The sequence below is a fragment of the Tiliqua scincoides genome, chromosome 6 (assembly GCF_035046505.1).
Source record: "Tiliqua scincoides isolate rTilSci1 chromosome 6, rTilSci1.hap2, whole genome shotgun sequence".
Lineage (NCBI taxonomy): Eukaryota > Metazoa > Chordata > Lepidosauria > Squamata > Scincidae > Tiliqua > Tiliqua scincoides.
The window spans coordinates 67,975,187-67,997,802 of NC_089826.1; the positions used below are offsets into that span (position 1 = coordinate 67,975,187).

A 22,616-nucleotide genomic window follows, 5' to 3' on the forward strand; every position below is an offset into this window, starting at 1 on the left:
AATATAATGAGAAACTTTTATGGAGTTGTTGAATTACAGGAAACCAACAAAGCCCTCATATTATCTACTAGGAACAACATGCAAGAGAGGGTTTCTGACATAGTGCCATGGATGTGTGTAGATCATAGCATAGTCTATAGTGAACAAATAGGAAAAAGTGGTCTTAGGCAGAAATCAAAGCAACTTTGCCCTGTTAAATTCATGCACAGCAGTCTGCAGAAAGAATGAGGAAACCATTACATGTGTATAGTAAGGGATTCGCAAAAGAAAATCCCATACACCCCCCAAAGGTAACACACAAATATCAGAAGATACGGCAGATATATCAGAAGATATGGCAGAATTGCTATATACAACATCTTATTACCATTAAACATCTAAGGGACATTAATATATATATATATACACACACACACACATACATTTTTATAAATGAAGACCAATTCTTCTATAAATGAAGACCAATTTACATTCTTAAGAACAAGGAAACTATGAGCAGCAGCTGCAAAGTCAGATATCCATTTCTGATCAAACCCTTTCAAAAAAGTTCTTTAAGGAGAGCCCAATTCTTGGTAACACATACTGGTACAAACTAATTCAAAAGCCCTTACAAATTCTTCGTATTAGCAAAGCAGCAAATTAAACAAGGGGTTCCTATTAGTTGCTGATCCCACAATTATACTACTGTGCTGAGCTCCAAGTACCACATACAGAAATTTACAAAAGTGTTACTCTGAAAAAAAGTGTCCAAGCAATTAAATTAACAGACTGTCTCCCCAACTGTAAAGATTTTCTACATAAGCTATTTTTAAAAAACTATTATTAAATCACTTTTCATTCAGGTGATTAAGGCTTCAGGCTATAAAATATTCTCCTTTTAGGAGAACACACTTTACTGGAAGTAAGTCTAATTGAACATAATGGGACTTACTTCTGAATAGACATGCACAGGATTGTACTGCCAGTTGTCATGCACATAACTGGTCCAATTAATCATCAACTATAAATACCGAAAACTAAATATGAAAACCTAATTTCATTTTAAGTTTATATTACAGCCTTCACTCTGCCAAAGTCATGAAGTCATAAACAAAGCCAAACTTAAGTTTTGAGGACAGAACTTTCCAGCTCCCATCTGCTGAAGGAAATTCTTCAGTAAAAATCCTGGCTCTCTTCATATCCACAAGACTCAACAGCTAAGACACAACACTGACATTTGTACTGAATCAAGTGCAAAAATGGAAATCTGAAAATCTGCAGGCTGAGCACAGTTTTCATTATTGTATTAATGGAATCAAAAGGTGCATAGCTGCAAGAAGCCACACAGCAGGAGGCAATTTGGTATACGTTACAATTCTATCCTTAGAAAGATTGTAGAATAATTAAAAATCAGATTTGACTCACAGAAAAATAAGACAGTTACACTTGTTCAGCAATCTCATGCTTATGGAATTATTAAAGACAGGTAAATATTTGGTATTCAAGTTTTCAAGGCAATATGCAGACAGTTTGCATACATCAACAATGAAAACACACTGTACAACTGCTTCGTAATTAAGATCACTTCAAAATGATCTCATTTGTTTAACAAACATCAGATATAGCCAGGTTAGTGCCATCCACATGAAACAACTAATCCCTTTACCATGAAACTGTAAACATACAGCTACCGTTTTCAGTCAACTTCCAGAAGCTGGGTTTACAGCATCACTGTAAAGATACTTACTGGCTGAGGGCTGAGGTTGAATACGAGGTATCCCTCCATTTGGCACTTGAAAGTTTGAGTCACTTCTACTGTTTTTCACAGAGTCTACTTGGATGTTAGATGTCCTGGACAAGTTTGGAAGACTACGCCTTAGTTTTTCTGTATTAAAGAAAGATAACAAGAACACCACAACATACCATCTAATGTAGGAGACTGAATTGAAATACCAACCATGACATCCTAAATTCCAAAGAGTGTGAGAAAAAATAGGAGTTTGCTCCATATCAGGCAGATCATATCTGTGTTATGTAGAATTATAGCAAATTGTATACTCTCCTGTTCAGAGCAAAAATTGAAAAGAACATTTGCTTTCATGTATGAGAAGTTAGGATACAGAGATGGCCACCTTCTCACAAAATAACTATGTTGAGCAATTGTATATTTGTACATAAGGTAGGGGCGAAGAAGGGTCCACTGCTGTCATGTTGTCCTGCTCCTCCCACACTCAGTTATATTGTGAGAAAAGGGTATAAGAAATTGAACTACAAAAGAAAGAGGCAGGAATATTTCTGCAGAGTGTCTCAAAAAAGTGTATGCAAATTTTAATGAGCTCCATTCCATACATTATACAAAACCTGCAATACTCAAATATCTAAGGCAGCTGTCTCCAAATCGTGGGACTGCTACACTTAGAAAATCCTTCAGTGCATGGCGCGTTCCATTCCATGCCACACTGTCTTATCTTTCTAGCCAATCTTCTTAAACTCGTGCCTGGCAGCTGCTTCCGCTACCCATCACCCCGGGAGGCTCTGCACCCTAATTTCCAGGTGAAAGCTGTTACCTGGCATGAATTTGTGAGATTGGCTGGAAAGATACGAAAATGAAGTGTGGAACAGAAAACCAAACTTTTCTGAGTGATGAAGACCAGACGTGATTGTGAGGCGCTCCAGAAGGATCTCTCCAGACTGGCAGAATAGGCAGCAAAATGGCAGATGCACTACAGTGTCAGTAAGTGCAAAGTCATGCACATTGGGGCAAAAAATCAAAACTTCACGTATAGGCTGATGGGTTCTGAGCTGTCTGTGACAGATCAGGAGAAAGATCTTGGGGTGGTGGTGGACAGGTCGATGAAAGTGTCGACCCAGTGTGCGGCTGCAGTGAAGAAGACCAATTCTATGCTTGGGATCATTAGAAAAGGTATTGAAAACAAAACAGCTAATATTATAATGCCATTGTACAAATCGATGGTAAGGCCACACCTGGAGTATTGTCTAGTTCTGGTCGCCGCATCTCAAAAAAGACATAGTGGGAATGTGGAAAAGGTGCAAAAGAGAGCAACTAAGATTATTACTGGGCTAGGGCACCTTCCTTATGAGGAAAGGCTATGGCGTTTGGGCCTCTTCAGTCTAGAAAAGAGGCGCCTGAAGAGGGGACATGATTGAGACATACAAAATTATGCAGGAGATGGACAGAGTGGATAGAGAGATGCTCTTTACACTCTCACATAACACCAGAACCAGGGGACATCCACTAAAATTGAGTGTTGGGAGAGTTAGAACAGACAAAAGAAAATATTTCTTTACTCAGTGTGTGGTTGGTCTGTGGAACTCCTTGCCACAGGATGTGGTGATGGCATCTGGCCTGGACGCCTTTAAAAGGGAACTGGACAAGTTTCTGGAGGAAAAATCCATTATGGGTTACAAGCCATGATGTGTAAGTGCAACCTCCTGATTTTAGAAATGGGCTATTTCAGAATGCCAGATGCAAGGGAGGGCACCAGGATGAAGTTATCTGGTGTGCTCCCTGGGGCATTTGGTGGGCCGCTGTGAGATACAGGAAGCTGTACTAGATGGGCCTATGGCCTGATCCAGTGGGGCTGTTCTTATGCAGACTTGGATCCTCCAACCACATAGCCTCCCCCATTTCCAGCATCCTATCTTCCCCCCTATTCAGGGCAAAACACCATGACTTTCTCCCGCCCTGCCCTGCAGCTCTGTACCCTTTTAGCTCTGTATTTTCAATGACAGCTGAGCTAGATGCTTCGCAACTGACTTGAAACTGGTTTGAGACCCATTTAGTCAGTCCAGAACCACAGTTTGAGAAACGATGCATTAACAAAATAACTGGACCAAGCATCTGCTTCTGTGTACACTATGTGTACTGTGTGTGATTTATAGCATCAAAATATGAGTGAATAATAAGTTTGATGCTATGGTGTGTGTACACTTTCTTGAGACACTCTGTATTTAACATATTCAATGCACATTCTTGACTTTGGAAAGAAAACATGTTCTGCTTTATCAGCTAAGATGCATAGTTTAAAAACATCATCGTATAAATTCTAATATAGATACCACAAATATCCACCCTCATGATAGAACAAAGCAGTAATTTAACTTCAAATTAACTTAGATTTAGAGACGTTACTAATACTGTACTCAATTGAAAGTAGAGCAAGTTCCAGACATGAAGAGCTCAATAAGTTAAAAGGGAATTTGACTAAAACATGCTTTAGCAAACACATTACCTTGGGCTCTGAATTAACTTTTCTTACAAGTACTTCTCAGTAATATTTGTATTTCAACCATTATTGAGATACTGTCATACTTTAATTTATGGTAATTTTTTTCTTTCTCAAAGATAAATTCACAAAACGAATCAAGTAAGAGTAGATTTTCAGTGGATTTGCATTTGATTAATTCCTGTTAATGGTTCAACAAAAAGTTAATTGTCATTGGAAAATACTTGGACACTGCACTATGTAGATGTAAAATAATGATTACAATATATGTTGAATCATTCACAAGGCCCTGAAAAAGTCAAGTACTATTGATCAATTCATTGCAACGAAGCTATGGAGCAGAGCATAAGTGGCTACAGAACAATGTTTCTCAAGGTTAATCCTCTGCTGTACTACCACATTGCCCACCTATCTGAAGTACCACCAGAAGTAACTGGCAATGACATCACCATCACTTACTTCTGGGTTGGGAGACCAGATGCAATGTGACAACTACCAGTAAGAGGCTACGGGTGGACGGGAAGACTTTTTTGAGTACGGAAAAAGGATGCTTTGAAGTTCTGCCTGCCAAGTCTCCCACGGCAGTGTTCATTGTGTCACATTACTAATCTCACTGCCAAGGGTCCACTCAAGGCTCACTGGCAAGGATCCAGGAGTCCTGTGAGTAGCACCAGACACCATCTCAAGTATCGCTTGTGGAACCCGTACCACTGGTTGAGAAACACTGCTATAGAACAATGTAACTTTCAATGACTCCCTCTTGTAGAGCATGACAACTCAAGATCCTATCAAGTCAAGCAGAAATAGGGACTGCTTTATCAAGATAAGTAGTTTTCACCAGATCACCATCCCAATTAAGAAATAGGGGTGCAGATAAATGGTATTTGACAGACTGAGAATATAAGAGTTGAGCTTCCTCAACTGCTTTTGATGCAGCTCTGACTTTAAGAGGATTTTTTTCTCCAAGCAGAATTTATGCAATGAATTTTCAATGTATTGCAACACACTAGTTTTACATCCACTGTGTGACTGAGTTCAGAAAGCAACATTTCTTGTTAGTTGTTGGTATGTCCCTGCTTTTGAGGGTGGCAAAAGGGAAACAAGAGGAAAAGTTCAAAGGCAAGAAAACGGGGAAAAAAAGATAAGCAGACTGATCAAAGTACCTTGGCTCATTCAGTTCAAGAAAATATGCAAGGGCTTTATTTTAGAAGATAAAAGCACTTAGCTAGCATGCAGTCACACAAAGCTCATTCCTATGGTGACCCTTCCATCCCATGAAGTTGTACTGCTACAGTAGGGAGAAATGGGGCAGGACCCCAACTGTGACAAACTATGTTCACTTATGGCAGCAATGTACTATCAGGGATATGTGCAGGAGCATCACCATGGAACAACTGACATACCAATGGTCAGGCAGCGGCGGCAGCAGTCATCACTACCATCCTTTCCCTAGCACCCTAATCCACCACTTGGCCCTGAAGTAGTGGATCCTATCTCCCCTAGAAGGAAAAAAAAAAAAACCTGTCCCTTAATCTCAGTAAGAAACATTTTGAACACTGCTTAACTCAAAAGATGAGAGTGCTGCAATAAGATGTATTTTCACTTTTGCTGTATGTATGTACATGATTTACTTAAGAGTTATACCGTGCCTTTCTATCCTTCAGGAAACTAGTCTGACTGGAAAGAAGGAAGCAGTCTTCGAAATTGCCTTTGGGGAATCTTAATCCTGAACATCACTTCAACCAACTTTCAGTTTCCTCCATTCAACCAAACCCTTATTTTTAGTGCAAAGGTTCGTGTACATGCAAGGCAGCATGAGATGCGCTAGCAATTTTTAGATAACTGACAAAAAGCTTGGTTTTTCAGCCGCACTTTTACTGTAGCAGGGCCTTGAGAGCCACAAAATGCAACAAGTAAAAGTAACCTTTGTTATCAGCTTTGATGCACTTCGTACAACATGTACCATTACTTGCCTCCCTCAACATGCAATGTATCTAGTGCCCCAGCAACCAGCATAACTCCAGCAACTGCCAGTCACCATCTCAACAGTAGAGCTCAGTGCCTCTTCTGGCTTCCTATTCCATCCACCTTGTACTCTCCTTTCCATTAATAAATGCTATTAATGTTAGCGGCAGGCAACACATTTCAGAAGGTTGGAAGAGAGAATGGATGAGCAAGCTGGTCAGCATGCACAGAAGAGGTTAACCAGTTTTTCTTCACATAATAAATGAAAGTTCTCTGGTATAAGAGTAGACACAGTCAGAGGGTTACCAAGGTACTAGTTATCAAGATCTGAAACACAAGGGTACACCCACACTCCTCCCCTCTGTGAAGTCTTTTTTTACTCCATGTCTATAAGCGGGCCTTCCATTCTATTCTAGATATAGGTCATGTAAAGAAGATAGCAACCTTTGATGAAAAACTATGGCTTCTTGAATAAGTACAACTGTGAAAACCTATTTAGACAAGAACTATGGGGGGGGGAGGAAGCAAGGCAGGAAAAATGAACAGGTATACTGTGAACGCATTGGTTCTATCATTAGCTTTTCAGCGACTTGAAAGACATCTCCTGTACAAAGAACATGTCTTTACCCACATGATACAAAGATCTTTAAAAAAAATAAAATAAAGTATGACTGATTTAACAGTTGTGCATGGATACAGTCGGTGGCAAGACAAGCCGCCCCACCTGTCTTCACCAGATATCAATTCTGGAAGCCTCTTCTGCATAAATGAGCCCCATAAATAACATGCAGTTCAGCTATGACAACATTCATTGGGATTTCACTTAGTGAAGAGGATGTAAAGGCATGAAAAGGAGTGTGAACAGAAGCATGAACACTTTAAGAGCTGAGTGAACTGAAGCACTTGCTGATCTGAGTACATTGATCTGAGCCCTCCCTTTCCAAAAAGCAGGTGCAGTATTATCAATGCAGTATTATCTGAAAGCATGCCTGGAGATATTTAAAGCAGGTGAAAAGCTGAGAAGGAACATCCAACAACAACAGAAACACTGTCAGAAATATTGTTTGTGGGACCTTCAAATGCAGGCTTAATTTAGAGTCATCCATAACACAAGACAAGCAAGATAAAACATAAAGCAAATGCTGGTTTTATATACCTCATTAAATTTCATACAAACTTTCAATGAAAATTGCATTGTAAAGAGCAGCACAGTCACCACTTATGTTAATGAACTCATTATTTGTTTATCTGTATAGTCAACTCTAGAATCATTTTAATCTTTTCCTGAGGGAAAATACTATTTTAAAAGATGCTTTTCAAAGCATCCCAAAAAGTTTAGACACACTTAGTAAAGTTCAGATATCATGTATAGCCACAGTTTAAGCCATTTCTGCCCTATGTTGCACAACAGGGACCAAATGTGTACACCTATGGGCCAGGCAAAAATGGGTTAATCATGGTTCTGTGCAACATTCACAAGCATCAGTCTTCCATACAAGGGGAAGATGTTTTCTATGCTGGGACTTGCCATGACATATTAATGCTGCAAATCCTAGTTTGTTCTAAACAGAGTTTCTGCTTCAGCCAGGAAGTGAAACCAAGTTTCATACCCTGCTTTGTCCAGAAACAATGGTTATGAGAAACTAGGACTTGATGGATTCAGATATCAAGGCAAATTCCAGTATGTGCTAAACAGCTAACAAAAGCAGAAAACTCTCTTCCCTAATGTATGAAGGTGAGGAAACCGTGTTTGAATCCAATGCTTGTGAAAGTTATGTGGAATTAAGCCATGATTACACATGACACCTGAGTGAAACCAGTTTTATGAACTAGATCTAGATCACAGTTTTAATGTTTCTCTCTCAAATATGTTAAAGATACTGTAACTTCTATGTTTGGAAATATTTTTGAGAACCAAATGAAGCTATCCTGCAATTTAGATTCTTATATATATGTTTCCCATAGGAAACAGCCCACAGACAAGGAGAGAATAAACTTATTACTTAGGAAAAATAAATCATTAAAATCTTAATGGTATATAAATGAGTTATTCACTCACTGGTAGTTAATCACTATACTAGTTTCATCAACCATAGTTAACTTTAGTACACTTGAAAATATTGCTGAATATAAGACACAGAGCCTTAAAGGGACAGGGAAGCGTTACACGAACTGATGGGTCACAACCCAAGAGTTTGAGAACCACCGCTACAACCCATAACATAATGAAAAAGTGTCTCAAATATTTTAGGTGGTGACATTTAAGGAGCTCAGCAGTTCAAATTTCTCTAAGCAATATCACAGATTTTTCATGGAGATTTCAGGGCAGAGAATGCTGACATTACCAATCTTGCTTCCATGGAATCTAAACAGATAAATATGTAGCACGAATACAAATTGTCCCTGAAAGGGGGGGGGGGGAACATTCTCCTTAACTTGACACTATTCTTCTGAATATTCCAGCTTTCTGGTGGACTACTCAACACTAGAACAAACAGAATACCAGGCAGCCAGAGAATGGCAAAAACCTATGTTTATCTGAAACTTAATTAGATCTGTATTGCTTACCCAGCGTACTGATTTCTAGTCACTCTAATGAAAAGAATGGTCAAATTGCTTATTCTACCTTTTTTGCATGTTTCTTAGCAATTCAGCAGTAATGCCACACCATGCACCTGGTTTCAAATATTACCCACTGAGCAGCACACTTACTAGGGGCATGTCACCACTACTTTAATGCTTGGTGCACAAAATTTGAGACTATGCCCTTTACCTTCATTTTTGACACTGCTAGTCTGTAAGTCAGTGGGATGGCCTTGAAGTGAAAGACGGGGCTGCTGCAAACGGCTAATCATCGGTTGAGGTGACACTCTACTGTACTCTATTCCTCTAGCAGGCGACCGAGATCTAGGAGAATTCCTTGGGGACTGCTTTGGTGAAGGCCGTGGTGAATTGCGTGGTGATGGAGAGAACCGGTTAACAGCTGGGTGAACTGCATGATGGCAGCTGTCTTCTTCATCCTCCAAACTCTGTGCATCAAGTTCTTGGTCACTAAATGTACCTCGCCTCATAGAACTACAGGAGGAACCAGAACTACGTCGAGAAGCAGTAGCTGCATATTCTTGTCGGAGACCTGATGACAGTAAGAAATGAACATCAAACAACATGCTATGTACCTGACTAAACATATAATCCAGTGGTTCTCAGTGGTTTTAGCACCGATACCCAGTTTTTAGAATGAGAATCTGTTGGAACCCAACAGAATCTCAGCCAATTACTGTCAAAGGCCTCATGCCCCACCACTAAATCCCTTATAGTATTACAATAAAATATTTTTATGTTAAAACTCTACAATTCACCAAACAAATGTCAGTTCTCCACAAATCCTAATCAAGATAGGAGACTGAAAATGTTTTATTGTGAAAAATACTTACTTTCCTCTTGCATCCTAGCTAAAATTTGCACATCTGTTAAGTCGTTTAATTTGTAATTTGATCCAATTGAGTCTTCATCCATTTCTGAAGCACTTAATTCACTGTCTATAGAAGATTGTGGGCTCAGTGGAGGATTTCTATCTGCTGAACTTTTAAAGTGACCTATAAGAAAAAACAGGAAAAAATCCAGGACAGGCATCTACTTGTTTATCTGTTTGAAAAATTCAAACACCACTGGGGTGGAGCAATGCCTGTATTTGAAGGAACAACTCAAGCTAGTCAACACATAAGATATTTTTCCTGAGTTTAGGTGCAGATCAATTTACAATGTATTGTATAACAACTAGTCTTGCTTACAGTAGATGACCAAAACTCTTCAGTGACAATTAGGTTGAAACTAAGGCTAACTAACATGAAATGCTGGAGCACTTAATGTTTTCTCAGGAACCACTTTTTAATCTAATCAACCTTTACATAATTTTTTTTCTCCATCCCCATCCTTAAAAGAAAGCATGTTCTAGTTCCACTGTTCTCACTACACTTCTTGGCACTGACGCATAATACATTAGAAAAAATTTAGTCTCCTTAGACTTAAAAAAGTTTGTAATGGTCAAAATATCCATATCCATCTGCCAAAACATCTTCCATGTATGTATTACAATCAGCAAAAACCACTTTAGAGCAGATGTGTGCCAATTTTAGCAGCACAAGCAAAGTTGGATAATCCTGGGTTTGGACTTACTTAGATGTGCAAGATCACCAAATAGCTCTCTTTAACAGGTCACTGCCTCCCAGAAGTGGTAACAAGGACAAAATGACAAGAACTGTGGAACATTTTGTTCCAGAAAGCATTACAGAAATTACAAACATTGCTAATGTACATAGTAACTTATATGTATACCTCAACACAGGTAGAGTGACTAATTCTCAAACTACAAGAGTACCCTCAGGAAGCACAGCAAAAATCAAATCTCCAATTTGATGGTCTTCTACATTACTGTGAACAAATAAGCTCATGGCTACTAAAAGCTCATCTGCCATGTGAGTATGCGCAAAAATGGACATTTTTATGCATATGCCCATGCTCCTTCCAACAACCACAAAGTAGTTCAACTTGTTTGGAGCACTGTGTGATAGATGTGTGGTCCCATCTTGTAATGGGGCTGAATCTGCTATTGGGCATTGGCCCAATTCTGGCTGTGAGTTTTATCCAATGTGCTATGCTCATACAGTGTATCGTGAATTATAGGGGAAGTTTATGGAAATGTTTCAGTTTAACAGTGGGAGATAAGCTGTTGCCTCAGTGGCTACACTCCAGCATTTCACTAAACCAGCTGTTCTTTTCTCTGTGTTAATGCAACCCACAAGCACTTACTCCAATGACAGTACAGGACTGCCTAAGGACCAAGGCTGCAATCCTATGCACTCTTACTTGGGAGTAGACCTCTTGACTCTAAAGGGACTTACTTCTGAGTAGACATAGGTAGGACTGGATTGCCAGTGTACCTAAAATAATTTAACTGACTAGTATAGAGGAGAGAGACTGAGAAGATTAATTAGAAACTACTGCTAGCATAAAGAAGTCAGAATACCCTAGTATTTTTTCCATACAAGGCTTCCTACACTTATGTAAAACCCAAATCTCTTAATGAATCTGTTAGAAAAGTTTTCTTACTGAATATAATTTGCAATTCGGTCATTACATGCCAGACCCTTACCTGAGTTGCCAGGAAGTATAAGCTGTTTTACTAAAGGAGGTTTCACTGGTGTGGAGGAAGGCGAGTTGAAGCTACTGCTATAGGGACTGCCAGCATTGGGACTGTAGGAATTGGCATGATTAACAGTGCTGAATGGATTGCTATAGAGGCTGTGTCTCTTGAGAGCTGAGGAAAAGGGCAGAACATGATATTCAAGAAGTTACAGCACTAATTGTTTACTTTAAAATTAGACTTGCAACTCCATGACATTTAATTAATCTCATGTAGTACATTATTAAGGTATGTTGGTTCATAGTAGAATAAATGATTCCTTCTTTCAAAAAAGATTGCAGAGAATCAAAAACTAGAATCAACAACTGCTTTTTGATGCGTTTTCATAATTCTGCAAGCCATTTTGTGCCTATTAAAAGTCCAAATTACATAAAGTACCAGCTTTTTCATAATTTTTGCTGTTGTTACTAGAGGACATAAGTACATCTTAGAAGTATATTCATTTATTTGCCACATTTTTATCCTACCCTTCCTCCAAGGAGCTCAAGGTAGTATACATGGGCTTCTACCCTTTTAACCTCACAACACCTCTCTGAGGTAGATTAGGCTGAGAGATGGCAAATGGTCCAAAAATACCCAGTGTGCTTCATGGCACTGAACCCAATGCCCTTGTTCTTGTCTGATACTCTTAACTACAATCCATACCCCTCAATCAAGGCTACAGACAAGCATACATTGCTTTAGAACATTGTTTCTCAAACTGTGGGTCCACTAGGTGGATCGCAAGCCAATTCAGGTGGGTTCCTATTCATTTCAATATTTTATTTTTAATATATTAGACTTGATGCTACCATGGTATGTGAAATGTTCGGGAACAGTTTAGGGATATGTTACAGACCTATACTTTTAACAAGCGACTTTATATATTCTTTTTAGTAAATGGGACTTACACCTGATGGGGGGGTAAGGATTGCAGCCTAGGATTGTTAAAAATTTTCCAACTTGTTGATGTCACTTCTGCTCATGACATCACTTCCGGTGGGTCCTGACAGATTCTCATTCTAAATTGTGAATCCCAGTGCTAAATGTGTGAGAACCACTGCTTTAGAAGCAATGTTTATTTCAGAGCTAAAGCTTTCAAAGATGAGAGAGAACTCATTGGTCTTTAATATAAAGCTGATTTATTTGGAGGCATTACAAGTACTTTTGGCAGAGTTACCATAGACACAATTTGCAGGGGGCGCAAGCAACCCCGGCAGTGGGTTGCAATGGCTTTTTTTTACTTTCTACAAGCTATGGGGAGCCCTGCAGAGGGCTTTGCTGGGCTCCCTGGACCCCAGCAGCAGGTCCATTACATTTTTTAAAGACCCCTCTTCCCCTGTAGCAGCGCAATCCTGAGGATCGCATTGCTGCCTTCTTCCTTCCCCTACTCCTTAAAGGCAATGGGGTACTGCTTCTCCAGCTGGTGGGTTGCAACCTACCAGTTTGAGAACCACAGGTCTGGTGGATCAAATGTTGACCTGGGACCAGGACAGCCAGAGTTCATATCCTTGCTTGGGTCAATATGCTCATTAGGTCAGTGGTACTCTCTTAGCCTAACCTACTCCCAGAGTTGTTGAGAGAGTAATAGCAGTGAGGAGGAGGAAAAACATGAATTAAGTTCCTTGGCAAAATGGTGGAATAAAAATATGAGTAAAGAGTAATGAGCTGAATGACTGACACCTGCTACATTCAAGTAAAAAAAACACAACAATTTTGGAAATAGGACAAGAGCTAAAAGGGCATCTCTATGATGAACAAGAGTGGTTCAGCTAATTACCACAGTATCAGTCATCTCAAACTGATCATACAGTTTAGTTAATGTAGATGTTTGGTCTCATCTCAGAGATAGCAAAAAATGCAAAACAAAGCAAATAAAAGTTACCTTCAGGTTACTACCAAAAAATCAGAATAAAATGAATATATTTCCTAGTCCTAATAACATAGACACTTTCCCCAATTCCATCAATCTCTTAAATCTTTCATTTCTATGATATCCTGCTTACACAGTGACGAACTTCTGTAATACAGGAACCATCAGTGCAAGATCACCATTCCCCCTTAGTTTTTAAAAAAGATGCAAATTCTGTCCTCCTTTTCAAGGATGGGGAACCAGAATAAAGCAGAAGTTCATGGTTCCCACATTACACTACTTATGTTAATAGTTTCTTTTTTCTCAAGTTGGCTGCTAAATTATCATGCGAACCAACACAAAGCAAAACAGTATCAGTTGTCAACGTTTTCTCATTTGACTTCAAGCTCCAGATCAAAAATACATGAGCAAAATTCAGCTCACCTGCTCTACTGTACTCAATTTGAAACAGTGGCCTGACTGAAAAATCATTCTTTTTCAACAAAAGGTACAACTGTGGGTTGTTATGTGTAGTACAGTTTGATAAAGATTAATTTCAAGTGTGCAACTAGTTCATCTGTGCACTCATGGCAGGGAAAAAAGTTTGATACACTTCACATGTTACTGTATATATGCCATTTCATACACAGGTTTTTTCAGTAGGAAATGATAATGTATGAAGCAGCTCTGGGGGAACAATTGTCTTCAAATCCCTGTCAGAACTTACATACAAAGAGTTAAGCACTATATTCCAAGAGTTAGGTTCTAATGCTTTTAACTGGAAAAATTCCAGTTTGCAATAACTTCTCCACTGAAATAAGTTGGACTTAAAGCATCTTACTTTCAATAGATCATGCCCTTTCTCTCTCTATATATTTATTAAAATATACTCGCACTTATCATGTCATCATAAACACCAATTCACAAACTCACCTGACATTGTCTGTTCAAGTCTGTGCATCAATGACTTTTTAGCACATTCAATATCTGGAGTTGGATAGTCCAGTATCTGCCTGCACCAAACTAGTGGACTAATAGTTTTTTGCACTGGGGCCACTTTCTTCTTTGGTGATGTGTACAGCCTAATGGAAATAAGACAATACAATATTAAAAGAAGGGAACACTCTGAGATTTTAATTTAAGTGATTTTTCTGTAAGAAGGGAGCAAAGGTCAGGGCTAACTTTCAACAGCATTCTTAAAAAAATAAGTCAGTACAGGTGGAACCGATGTAATCTGCTTAATTTATTCCAGTTCTACTAGGCGGGGGGCGGGGTTCAAGGAGCTATGCAGAGCACTGACATACGGTCTTTAGACTTGAAAGCACCACAGTAATCAGGCAGACCCCCTCCCATATACATACTAGTCAGCATCTGTGATTTCATCAGACACTGCCTGCTCATTTTAACCTTATCTTCATAATTTTAAAAACTATAAACTTGTTCTTTACAAAAAGGAATTTGATCTTAGGATGTCAATTTCTACACCTAAAACAAAAATATTTTCTAGTGCATAAACCTCATGCCTATGGCTGGAATCTTAACCCACATAGGCCTGATACTACCACTCTATCCCCTGGATGAAACAGCAGCTTTAATTCTAATACTGTTACACTTTGCTTCTCACAAACTTTAGGGCTTCAGAGCCCAATCCTGAGCTCAGTGCACCGCTTTACTGCCAGCACACACTGTCGCAAACATACCGTAAAGCACATTTGCAAGCCCTAACGCTGGGTGAGCCCCCTTGCTAGCTCAGCACTGGGCTATTGCCGGGCAGGCACCCGGCCTCGGACGCTCAGCAGTCGCACAGACCACCAAGCAGCGGAAAGAGGAAAGCAGGGGCGTGGGGGGAGATGGCATTCTGAGAAGGGGGGAGAAGGGCGGGGACAGGGCAGGAAGGAGGCGTGATGGGGAGGAGGCGTGATGGAGGGAGGGTGGCAGAACTAGTGGAGCAATGCTCCACTGGATACAAAGAGTCCGTGTCAGGCTCATCACACCTCTGGTAAAACCTGGGCTACTCCCTTTACCTGGGAGAAGGGGACAAAAGTTCCCTTCTGCCAAGGTGCTGTCTGCAGCTGCCTTGGAAGCACAGGATGTGGCAGCAGTCATTTTCGGTCCCACCACAACCATGTGCCCGAGGAAGCTCAGAATTGGGTTCCAAATCATTGCTTAGTTCTGATCACACAATGTTACTAGAAACACACAGGTAATTTATAGCCCAATCCTGAGCTTCCCAGCACCTGCTGGACCAGCAATGCCAAAATGGCTACCACTGTATCCAACGTGCACTGGGAAACGGAGCTCCACCAACTATTTTGCAGGCACAGACTTGAGAGAGACTGTGGTGGCCCAGAAGGCCTGACACGGAGTTCAGGGTACAATGGAGCAGAGCTTGGCCAATCCAACCCCCCCTCCTAGTTCGGTTCCTCCCTACCCCACCCTCCCAGTACTTCAAAATCCTTATTTTTCACTAAGGAAGGCATTTAAAACAAGGCAATCACACCGTATACTGTACAGTATCATAAAGCGCATTTCCCTAAGGTACTTGCCAATAACAGGCTGAACAGGGCACCCAAAACCTGTAATTCACTCAAGGACTATGCCAAATGGACTAGCAACATCAACACAGATTGCTCAGCACTTATGGCAGCAAACCTGCAGTGCAAGTAACCAAACCCCACACTAAGAGATATTTGAGATTAGCTAAAATCACTGCCACTTTGAAATATTCGATAAAACATCTTAAGCTTCTCCAAGTGTATTCAATATTCCCAAAAAGTTATCAAGCCTACATAAAGTTTTAGCCTTTAGACCCCAAGGTAAAATTTGACAAAAAGAAAAGGTAGAATACAGTCATGTTTGTCAAAAAGGCAGCACAGGAGGGAAGTAAGAAGACTGTCAATTACTGAGGCAACCAGGTAACTTCAGTCTCCTTTAATGGTTGAAAGGAGAGGAAGATTTGCATAGTAGGAGAGGCTAGGAAAGAACCTGCAGCTCCTCAGCTCACACTTTTACAACATTGATCTAGCTTAAATTCTTTTTAAGCCATTTCCAGCCAATGTTGCATATACGCAATAGGGACCAAATGTGTACACCTGTGGGTTGGGCAAAAATGGGTTTTAAAAATCACAGCCATATACTATGGAGCAGTTACTTATATTGCTTCGGCAGCTTAAAAAAGATATTAGCACGCGCGCGCACACACACTAACCACCGTAACTTTAATTATAAAATTGGTCCAAGTCCACCTTTACATTTCTTGCTACCCTTTCAGCTACCCTGCATTTTAATTATATACATGACACAAAAGATTTTCCTTTATGCTATAGTACAGTTCCTATAACTTTTTATAGAAATAATACATCAACAGAGTTCTAGTTTTTCTTTCTAGCACGACTTCTCTGTACCAGAAACAGTGTCACTTCCAGCCAAGTTAACCTCTTGTATGGTACCACTGTGATGAATGCCCTATTTTCCCTCTATTTTTCTGCATTTTTGGATGCTTTTAAGTCATTTATGCTCAACAATGCATATACGCAACATGAATCAAACGTGGCGCTTGTGTGTAGAGCCAGCAGTCTTAGAATTGCTGGAAAATCCTCCTGCAGCATTCTTGTTCTTTGTTTGGAGACTCCATTATTCCTCAGTCATGTACTGGATATAGATTCAGGGTTGTCTTCCTGTCTGGAATAGCTACCCCCCACACATCCTGAGATTGGCATGCACTTAATGATTGGGCAGCCAAAGATCCATCTATGTCAAGAGGTGGTGGTAGGATGGAGAGACCAGGTGGGTTCCATTCCTCCAATCAGGTAACTTGATGATATCATCAAAGCAAAGTTATATAAGGTCTAGCTCACAGGAAGTCTTTTGTTGTTCTCTGCCAGTCACTCAAGTTACCTACACACTGGGAGCTCAAAGAGGAGCTCTCACTTGCTCACCCACAAGCATAAGGACTAGGGATTCCATGAGGAATGCAAGTACTGTACTTACTACACTACTGTGCTACGGACTACCTAGTTAGATTAAATTATGAAATTATTTTCCTAATTGCTGAGTCCAGCTGGCATGCAAGCTTTCCCTTAATGTAGCAAACTTGGGTGGGGGAGGGGCTTGTGGGCTTAGAGTTTTGAGTAGCATCCTAGCACCATTTGCTGGATGTTACTAGCTACTGCATCCATTTGCATGAACCCTTTTCTTTGTGCTATCCAGTCAAGCTCAGGTATATTCCATCAGCCTGATTGTACTTTCTCTACCCACCCACCGCCATGCTAATTCCCCTTTTCCTATGGACTACATTTTGACCCTTTGCCTGCAGATAACTACTTTGGGCATGAGAGGGTCTTTTGTCCCTGATGGCTCCCCTCTATCTGTTGTCTTGTGGCAACAGACACAAACTACTAAGGTTATTTCCCCTTGCTGGTCCAATAAAAGTCAATCAAGAAGCAGGAACAGGTGTGCACACTAACCACTAGGTACTGCTCCCCTTGGTCAGCCTGCCTTCTTCTAGGATTCACTTTCCCCCCACTTCTCTAACAATCATGAAAAAGGCTGATTTTTTTACAAGACATTTTGAACCAAAGTACTCAAAAATATGAGCATCATGAAAGTTACAAAGGACAGATACACATGTAAACTGCAGTTTTTTTACTTGGTATAGTCAGCTTGTATCTTACAAGAGAGTTAGATTCCGAGTTCAGTGCATAAGGAGAAAATTGCACATAGCCGCAACTACCTTAATCATGTAAAATATGCACTGTATTGTCTCTTTAAGAACTAAAAATCACACTATGAAACACATGCAGGAACTAAGATAAGGAAACAGCAGCTTCATTCTCCCATCTCATACTACCTCTGGGATAGATATTTAGTAAGTGAAAAAGTGGGTGGAATTGTCCGCACTATTTAATTTTTTTTCTTTTTTCTTTGCAGAGCATGTATACTTGAATTTGCAAAATAAAGTACACATAAAATGCAGGCAAACTGTATTCACATGAATAGTATAGGTGTGCACCACCTAACAGGGATACATTCTCCAATCCCCACTGTTATGTGATTAGGTTGTTAAGTGAACATTCAGCCCAATCTAGTGCCTTTGTGGTATAAACAGACACTCCCTGCCAGAAACTAGCTGGCTGTACAGGCTACTGGAGATAGATTGCCTCTTCTTTGCATTAAGGGCCCCTTTGTTAAGTAAACAGACATTCTGCTGCAGGCTATGGCAGTGGTACTCAAACTTTTCCGGCCAGTGGCTCCCTTGACCCCCATGGCTGTTGGCCATGACTCCCCATCATGTTCCTGGGGCTGGAAGTAAGATCATTAAACAGGAAGTGGCCAGAAATATTAACTATATTAAACTATATTAAATATAATAATATATTAACTATATTAATATTAATTATATTAATCATATCATTAATTAAATGCAGAACTTAAAAATATATTATTAATACACAGCAATATACATGCTTTATAAATGATCAGTTGCTGATCACTGTTGGAGACAGGATGCTGGACTAGGTAGATTTTGTCTGGTCCAGGAGGACTCATTTTTTTAAACTTTGTAAGCATACCAATAGAATTGTTTTATCAAATGAACTTTGTGAACAACCAGTCTGATCAACATTACACACACACACACCCCTGTGGACCCCAATCCAACTAGTCATTTCTCCCATCCTCTTTGGATAGGATTGAACCCTTTATTAATTTAATGAAATTAAATTTTTCCAGCAGCTGGTGGGGAAAACAAAAATAGACCATGAAAATATATCAGAGCTGATAAGGGTTTGGTTCAGAAGCTGATGTGTCTCCTATATTAGGAGATGCACAGCTCAAGCCTATGCATGTCTACTCAGAAGTAAGTCCCATTAGAATCAATGGGACTCTAATGGGACTCTTTCCAACACATCCCAGGAAAGTGTGGATAGGATTGGGCTGGCAATCACTTCATCAATGGCTGAGAAGTATTCCCTTCAAATAGCAAGATTCATCACTTTAAAAATACAGCCTTTCCTCTTCAGTCAAACAACAAGATTAATAAATCACTTTCAAAATAGTACCCTTTTTCTGCTCCTGGCCAAGTAAAGTGTGTGCCTCTCTCTCTCTCTCTCTCTCTCTCTCTCTCTCCCCCTTTACCAACTGCATGGAAACAACTTTAAGACCCTTGGTGACTAGTAAAATAGGAAGTGTTTTATTTGGGGAGGGGGAGGAAAGCGGGAAGGTTTGTAGATCGAGAGGGGGGAGTGGAAGAGGGAGGGGGTTGAAAAGAGATATTTCACTTTGATGAGAAGTGATCCCAGGCTGGGAACTAGGAACCAACCAGACAAGAATCAGCAAGGGTTAAGGACTGCAAGCAGCCTTAAGGACTCTCACAGCTGAGCAACTCCCCTTTCTTCTGCTTTAAAAAAAACCATATTCTACCCAGGGGTGTGACTGTATCACTGCAAGAGGACATCCCTCACCTTCTCTTTTGAGTTCCTGGTGCTACCCTAAAGAGCCACACCTCACAGTTTGAATAACACTGGGCTATGGGAATCTTGGCTGCCTCATTAAGAGCCTCTTTGTTGTGCTTTGACCACCATCATATATGCAGTCCGTTGTTAAGCAGAAGGTTGTTAAGTGGCAGACAGCTGTAACTGGAAAGGGAGTAGACCACTCTTCATGAGTATTTTAAAGAAAAATGCCACAATATGTGCATGCATACTTGACAACTACAAAATTAGGTTTAAGTATCTGTACTAAATTACAAAAACATTAGAAGTCACCCTGATACTTAAGAGTTGGCTTTACGGGCATATTCATAAGATTTCAGTTACAGTCCTGCTCAAGACACCACTCTAGGAATCATTTAGATATACACTATTAAGGACAAGATTTTATGCATTCAAGAAATCTTATACAACACTGATATGTACCGCAGATTCTATACAGAATGGAAAGGTTTTTTAAAAATGTTCCTATCACTAAAATGAAATCCTTTGAAGAATACCTGCTCGGCATCCTCTCAAGAATGAGAACTGCAATACAGAAAATGGTCCAGTGCCTAGAAGCTTTTAAACTTAAAGTAAACTTAGGGAAAGGGGGTATTAAAACTCACAATGATGCCAGTATAAGTAATCAAAGGACTAGCATGCCAGTAAGCAAAGGCTTTTAAATACTCTTTTCCTGGAAGATGTAGAAGCCAGAGCTAGACTATATGAACATCATACCATCCCAAGATCTGAACTTTCCACACAAATCATGTAGCATTTCAGAAGTCTTTTCAGAAACTATAGAAATTAAATTCCTAGTTACTCAAATCACATCTCAAAACAAAGATCCACAAAGCACAGCCCAACAGAAATCTGAATGAATCTTATTACCACTATGATTCTGGGTTGCTATAACAAAAGTACCCTGGAGCTACCCGCTTAATGGGGAAAGGACAAAGGGATTCTCCATTTGTAAGCAGCAGAATTGGGTGCATTTTTCCTTCACTGCCCTAGAGAGGGAAACAAAACAAGTCTCTGCATACTGAAGATGGAGAGCATGAATAGCATGGATCCAACCTGTCTTAGAGCCCAATCCTATGCATGACTACTCCGAAGGGAGACCAATTTAGCCTGTGGGGCTTACTCCTAGGTATGCGTGAACAGGATTGGAGCCTTAGGGAACCACATAAAAGATCCAAAGCAAAGAAACCCAGATCTTACATATTTTAGGGGCTCCAGCTGCTCTCTAGGAACAACTGCCTCCTATAGGAAACCCTACCCAATGCCATAAGCCTGACATGGTCTTCCAATGATTTCCATCTCCTTTCTTGACACCAGGCTAGGGCTGCAATCCTATCCACACTTACCTGGGAGTAAGCCCCACTGAGTATAATGGAACTCACTCATGAGTAGACATGCATAGGATTGGGCCTTAGCCAGCCCAAGCCCTTCAAGATAATGACTTTAGAGCCCAATCCTATGCCTGCCTACTCAGAAGACCCACCACAATCAATGGGGCTTACTCCCAGATAGGAGTACGAATATGGTCTTAGAGCCCAATCCTATGCACATCTACTCAGAGGTAAGTCCCATTATAGTCAATAAGGCTTACTTCCAGATAAGCGTCCATAGAGTTGTAGCCTGAGGCCTGCAAACCTATATGCATTTCTACTCAACAGTAAGTTTCATTACAGTCAATGGGGTTTGCTCCCAGATAAGTGTGAGTAGGACTGTGGCCTTAGAGCCCCCTCCTATGTGTGACTACTCAAAAGCAAGCCCCACTACAGTCAGTGGGGCTTGCTCCCAGGAAAACGTGGTCAGGATTGTGGCCACGGCCAATGAGAGGACCGCCTGGATCCGCGCTGCTGCCGTGCCGAGGCAGTGGCGGGGCCGGCCCCCTTCTGCACGCCAACCCCCCTCTCACCAGCCCGTCTCGTCCTCCTCGCAGCCGGCCAGGCGCTCCAGCTCGTCGGGCTTCAGCGGCTCCACCTCGTCCAGGAGGCTGCTGGCGGCGGCGTTCTCCCCGGCGGCCCCTCCTGCCCCGGCGTCGCTGCCGCTGCCTCCTGCCGCCTCCTCGCCGGGGAGGGGAGGCCGCCTGGGCCCGGCCTTGGGGCTGAGGCAGCGGCTCTCCGGCCCCAACTGCGGCGGGCCGTGGCCGCGGGCGGAGGACGGGAAGGCGGCGGGCAGCGGCGAGGGCGGCGTGCAGGCGCCTGACCCTCCCCCGCCGCCGCCGCCGCTCGGGAGCCGCTTTGGGCTGCCCCCCGGCGCCCCGGCGGCGCTGCGAATGCGGAGCTGCTCGTTCTGCTTCTCCAGCTTCTTCACCAGCTCCTGCAGCTTCCGCACCTCCGCGTCCGCGTTCACGTTGGAGTTGATGTCCTCCATGGCTCTGCCGGCGGCCTCCTCCGCCTCCCCTCCTCTGGGCGGGCCGCTCTACATGGCCGGGGACGCGCTCACTGGCTACCGCGGGCTGCCGTTGTCGTCCGTTCCGGGGCCGGGCCTGCTCAGTCAGCGGCCGCGCCGGGGCCGGGCGGCGGCTGAGGGGGGCGGGAGCGCGGGGCCGCTGCCATGTCCGCCCCGCCCGCCTCCGCGTCTCCTCGCGGGCGGAGCTTCAGGGAGGGACTGTGAGGGAACAGGCGGGCGGCTGCACAATGGTCGCGACTGAGGGGGAGCTGCTCCTCCAGGGGCCGTTGATGGCGGCTGCGCCTCCTCGCAGCACCAGCCCCACGCGCGTCTACTCGGAAATGAGCCCCATGGAGTTCAATGGCGCTTACTCCCAGGAAAGCGTGTATAGGACTGCAGCCCCACCTCACAGCACCAGCCCTAGTCTTGTCTACTCAGAAGTAAGCCCCATGGAGTTCAGTGGAGCTTACTCCCAGGAAAGTGCGTATAGGACTGCAGCCCCACCTCACAGCACAAGCCCT

At 41.8% G+C, this 22,616-nt stretch overlaps 1 protein-coding gene across 3 annotated transcripts in view; it reads right to left on the reverse strand.

The window, feature by feature from the left end:
* SLAIN2 (SLAIN motif family member 2) overlaps window positions 1-22,217 on the reverse strand; it is a 38,399-nt gene extending 16,182 nt beyond the window's left edge. For 2 of the 3 annotated variants that reach the window (XM_066632749.1, XM_066632748.1), the window contains exons 1-6: window positions 21,620-22,217; window positions 14,159-14,307; window positions 11,344-11,508; window positions 9,626-9,787; window positions 8,965-9,324; window positions 1,727-1,864 (exon numbers count right to left, since the gene is read on the reverse strand). In XM_066632749.1, the coding sequence (XP_066488846.1) occupies window positions 1,727-1,864; window positions 8,965-9,324; window positions 9,626-9,787; window positions 11,344-11,508; window positions 14,159-14,307; window positions 21,620-22,077 (1,432 nt within the window). In that variant the 5' untranslated portion in view covers window positions 22,078-22,217. The remainder of the gene's footprint in view (window positions 1-1,726; window positions 1,865-8,964; window positions 9,325-9,625; window positions 9,788-11,343; window positions 11,509-14,158; window positions 14,308-21,619) is intronic. The other variant, XM_066632750.1, reaches the window with a different exon arrangement.
* Between the last annotated feature and the right edge of the window lie 399 nt (window positions 22,218-22,616).